Source organism: Cyprinodon variegatus, unplaced genomic scaffold (genome assembly GCF_000732505.1).
Source record: "Cyprinodon variegatus isolate N-32 unplaced genomic scaffold, C_variegatus-1.0 Scaffold41, whole genome shotgun sequence".
NCBI classification, from domain to species: domain Eukaryota; kingdom Metazoa; phylum Chordata; class Actinopteri; order Cyprinodontiformes; family Cyprinodontidae; genus Cyprinodon; species Cyprinodon variegatus.
This window is the reverse complement of record NW_015150494.1, coordinates 1017272-1022579: the sequence shown is the minus strand read 5'-3', so window position 1 is coordinate 1022579 and position 5308 is coordinate 1017272. Positions and strand designations below refer to the sequence as shown.

General features: G+C 40.8%; 1 protein-coding gene across 1 annotated transcript in view; it reads left to right on the top strand.

Annotated features, from left to right (window-relative positions):
* The window catches only part of dock5 (dedicator of cytokinesis 5), a 128772-nt gene that overhangs the window by 64604 nt on the left and 58860 nt on the right, over window positions 1-5308 (top strand). The window contains exons 12-14 of the mRNA XM_015370075.1: window positions 717-859; window positions 1045-1170; window positions 1308-1432. Of these exons, the coding sequence (XP_015225561.1) occupies window positions 717-859; window positions 1045-1170; window positions 1308-1432 (394 nt within the window). The remainder of the gene's footprint in view (window positions 1-716; window positions 860-1044; window positions 1171-1307; window positions 1433-5308) is intronic.

Genomic DNA, 5308 nt, shown 5'->3' with positions numbered 1-5308 from the left:
TAGTTTCATCGGCTGAAGCCGCCATGTTCTTTAGACTGAACTGTCGCGCTTCTCGTTGCGTCACACCTCAACCCGCCTCAAAGCCAACGATGATTGGACATTCGTTTGGTTAACTGCTCCAAATTTTCTTTAACGGAGAGTCTCCAGACTGATTAGCGAGTGAAACCTTGAAAGCTCACGAGATCAGGATGGTCTCACGAGGCTAGGTGGTCAGAGGGCCCGGTGGCGCCAGTGTACGGCAGCCCCGCTTCTGTCAGTGAGCCCCAGGGCAGCTGTGGCTACAATGTAGCTTGCCACCATCATTTACCTTTTACCATTAAAAAATCTTTAAAGGAACCTTTTGCTATCCGAATAATAACCAATTAATCTAAAAAAATTATCCACAGATGAATCCATGTGCAAAATAATCATTGGTTGCAGCCCTAAAGATTTGCTGCTGTGGTTGGGTGATTGCATTTACATGAGTTTTAATACAGATTAAAGAATTGTGCAGTTTTAATAATTAAGATTTTCATTGCATTCATAACTAAATCATTTATTTTGCAGCTCACTGGTGTTTGATGTGTTTAGCGTTTCTGTCTTGTTTTCATGGAGGTAAATGCCAAATGTTGAGCCTCTGGTCGTCTAAGCAGCTCTGCCGTCCATTCGTCTGTCACCTGTCGGCGACGGTGGCAGCTCACTTTTTTTCCTTTCTCATTCTGAAATGTCTCCCCCAGGATAGCCATGGAAACCTACATCCGCCAGAGGCAGCTCATCATGTCTCCGCTCATCCCTTCCCGAGTCATAGGAGAGAATGAGCCGCTCACGGCTGTCTTCAACAAAGTCATTGCTACGCGGGATGTCAACCATAAAGGCCAGGGTGAGGCGGCGCGCTCGCAGACAAGCGCTCTCCCCTGTGATTTCTTTTTTTTTTTCTTTTCTTTCAAGGGTCACTCTAAATGAACCCTTTTGTTTTGAGTAAAGTTAAAATGCATGTCAGGGGATGTGGAAAATGTACCTTTTTAGTGTCTGCCTCATTGAATTTCCTAACATCTCTGCTGCTAGGGCTGTTTGTGACCCTGAAGCTCCTCCCGGGAGACCTTCCTCAAGTCAGAAAAGACTTCCCTCACTTTGTAGACCGCAGCACGGCGATAGTCGGGAAAATGGGCTTCCCAGAAATCATCCTCCCAGGTGGATCAAAGTCTTTGTTGCTGGGCATGGCTCTGCACTCGCTCTGATCCTGTTCATTTGAATTTCCCACAGGGCTGTGGGCGTGTTGTGAACGCTCGGCCCGTCCACCCTAATGATCTCTTGTGCTTTTTCTGCAGGAAACGTTAGGAATGATATTTACGTTACCTTGCTTCAGGGCGAGTTTGACCGCGGTAAAAAGAAGACCCCGAAAAACGTGGAGGTTATTCTCAGCGTGCATGATGACGAAGGCAATCCGATGGAGGTAAAAACGGCCTCGGTGTTCAGTTATAATGATGCCCTTTTTTGAGTAAACAGGAAGTGTGATCCTAGAGGCATAGAGTAAGAAGAAACGTGTCACTTTAAATTAGTTTGTGTCATTTCACCAAATAAGTGGTTGGAAAAACATTATTGCTGTTAATTTCGCAAATGATTTTTTGGCATTTGTATCAAAACTGATTTCATTTGGTATTTTTTTTTAACCAGGGTTCATGAGTCCATGACATTTTTTGAATGAAGAATTATTTGAAGATACTGGAAAGTTCTTTTTAAAAAAGCCATAAAAATACACCTACTATATAAATCTTTTAATATTTTTGTGTTTTTGTGACCACTTTCAGGATGTCTTTTATTTTTTCGCATTATTGAGAGACCTGTTTAACCTTTTTAACCTTTTTAACTAAAGAAATGACAGGAAGAATTTTTCTTCCAGTTCAGGAGCTCTTTGAAAATGGTTTCTCCCAAGAAGGTTTTTCTCAAAATGAGAACCAATTACTAAAACAAAGTGCTCTTAACTGCTTTAGATAATTGCAAGCACCAAACTATAAAATTAAGTATTTCTCGCCAGCAAGTTCTAGTCTTTTAATAATTAGTATTTACTATTTATAAACAGTTATATGACGTATTAACAGAGCGACGATGAAAACACAACCACAAGCCAGGCTACTCTTGCCGAAACCAGTCGGGAGAAGAGCAAAAACATCTTTTCCTCTGAGAAAAGTGTTTTGCTCTTCTTTCAGTGAAGAAATAATCTGTAATTCCGATCAGAGGGGGATTTACCATTAGGCAATACTAGGCAGCTGCCTAGGGCCCCAAGTTCCTGGGGGCCCCATAAAACTCTGTTTACATGTAAGGCTATTACAGCTATTACTTTTTTGCGCACATTAATTATGTGTTAGATAAAATCCTTTTGCTAAAATGCCATCAGAACGCTTATAATATCACCCCCCCTTCAGTGTCCACCATATTGGATCAGTCCATTTGCTGCACATGTTCAGAAAGGTCCAAACAGACAGCAGCAAACCATTTGAAAACAAACGATGCAAAGAGCTGTGATGTCAACTTAGCGCTTTTGGCGCTACATTTAGCGACTTTTCAGACCTCTCTAGAACTTTGATTTCTGCTATTTGAGACTTTGGAGACAACATCTAAAAGCAGCGAACTCTGCTCTCCAGAGCGAGTAGATTGGTAACCCCGCCTCCTGCTCTCCTCTATCTTGTCTGCTGTCATGATTCATGCAGCTATTATTTCATCCAAATGAAAAATGGAGAACAGATAAGCAGATCATGGCTTGTCTACAGTGAAAAGAAGGACTGGGTTATTTACTTTGGCCTTTTTGGAAACACAGGAAGGAGCAATCAGCTAAGTGAGCTTAGTGCTTGGAAAAAATCTTTCATTCCTTTAGAGACAGCATGAAAAGTCAGCTGAGTACAAAACATAGAGAGGAAGACAAGAAGAAAAGGGACAAGAAGAGAGGGACACAACCTAGAACAGATAATGGATGTCTATTCTATTAATATTTCTCTATCTAGATAACGGGTCTGATTTATGTGTTGTCTTCTCAATACAGAGGGCCCCCTGCCTGTCTTTGCCTAGGGCCCCAAATTTCCTAAATCCGCCCCTGATTCCGATAAAACTTGCTCGATAGCCACGCTAACGCTAGTTTCATCGGCTGAAGCCGCCATGTTCTTTAGACTGAACTTTCGCGCTTCTTGTTGCGTCACACCTCAACCCGCCTCAAAGCCAACGCTGATTGGACGTTCGTTTGGTGAACGGCTCCAAATTTTCTTTAACGGAGAGTCTCCAGACTGATTTGCGAGTGAAACCTTGAAAGCTTGCGAGATCAGGATGGTCTCACGAGGCTAGGAGCAGTGGGCTGCCATTGTGTGGTGCTCAGGGAGATTAGAACCTTCCAGAACCATTCCGAGCACCTTAACCAGTAGGCCACCGCTCCCTCAAATCAGGCATTAGCATGAAGGGTCTTGCTTAAGGCCCCACAGTTCATTCCCCCCAGTTGGGATACAAACCCAGGCTTCCTGTTTGCAGGACGGGTGACTTACCACTTGAGCTAGCCAGTCAAAAAACCTAAGTGGTGTCTAACCCCTTAATGATGCGTTTCCAACAAATGCATTAAGAAAGGCGTCAAACATCTCATCTTGGATGCTTCAGCACAATAAGGTCAGACGTCCCTGTTTTGAATCCAAGTTAAAGTACAGTTCTGTCTGTAAAATTGACAGACTGTAGTAGCCACGTTTGCTCAGCCATGACTTTTTTTCCAAAAACTTTGTAGCCTTTTCTTTTTTTGCAAAAATTTCCAAGGCAGCGTGTCACTCTAGTGAGCTTCATATTCCCCTTCTATTTGTTTGGCTTCAGAATAGACGAATCAGAGCAGCTCCATCTGAGTCCGACATGGTTTTTAGTCGTACGGTGGGAGCAGGTAGATCACATCAGAGCGTCGGGCCGAACATAAATCGTGAGCCGTGAACTCACACTGTACGACTGAACCCTGCGATCAGTCGTACATTGTGAGCAGTAGCTGGTTTATAATACAGTGTACTTTCTACTTTTTGTTTTTTCACTTAACTTCTAAATGACACGGCAGATCAGCTGATAGACGATAAGATTATAATACACCAAAGAGACTTAAGGACAAAAGAGAAGTCCCTCTGTAACTTCAACTGCAGATGTGTGTCTCTCTGGTGCATTTTTATTTAAAACAAGCCTGTTCTTTTTTGATGCGAAGTTTCTCACGATGGGTAGAGAAGCCAAAAATGTTATGAAGGGAAAGGAGAGAGTTTCCTCTACTGGCAGTAAAATGGGAAAATGCTTTACAACAGGGTCATTTTTTCCTCCCAAAGTAAATATAACCAGTTTCTACCTGCCTCTGTTATATACGGAAGAGGAGTAGGGCCACTGAAGAAGAAAAATAAAAAAAAAGTTAATCGATTTTTAAATTCTATCAGTATAAAAGTCTGAATTCTGACTTTTTTCTCAGAAATCTGATCCCCCCCCCATATTATACTAAAATAAAATGTAAAAATCAGTTAACTTTTGTTTTTTGTTTTTCCAGTTGCCCTATTCCTCTTCTGTAATACAATCTCTTTCTTCATGGTCAGAATTCTGAGGAAAAAAAATCTGAATTCTGACTTTTTTTTTCAGAATTCTGACTTTTAAACTGATAAAATTTAAAAATCTGTTAACTTTTTGAATTTTTTCAATGGCCCTAATCCACTTCCGTAGTTATAACCTCCCTAATGCCACACTTTTTATATTATTGTTAGTTAAAAAAAGACCCAATATCTCCTTTTTCTTTCATTTTGAAAGGTAGGCAGTACTTTGTTGCATCAATCCCAGTAAAACACACAGCAGAGGTTTATTAGTGCACCATGACCAAATATTTAAAGGGTGTGAATATTTTTTCCAGGCACCGCATCCTCTCTTTTTTTTTTTTATATTGCAGAATGAATGATTGTAATTGTACCACGTTGCCGTGACAGTGTACGAGTTTCTGTAATGAATGGTTAACAGTTGGTCTGTCTGCTGGTTTATATTTGCTGTGGATGCATCATTATGTGAGGAGCTTCATTTGTTTTCTTTTCATGACAACGTAGCGACAAAATTAATGACTCAGATATCCTCTCTTGCTTAAGTAATAGTATGTTTGTATTTCACAGGAAGGAGGGAAAGAGAAATAAATGACTTGATGTTTCAGTACCGCCTGAATGAACTGCTGGCATGGCTTTTTTCTGTGCTAATATTTTTCCCCCAACAGGTTTATGTCCCTGGCTATGATTCACATTGCTTTTTTATATACAATCTATGCATATATTTTAAGCATATATATATATATATATATATATAT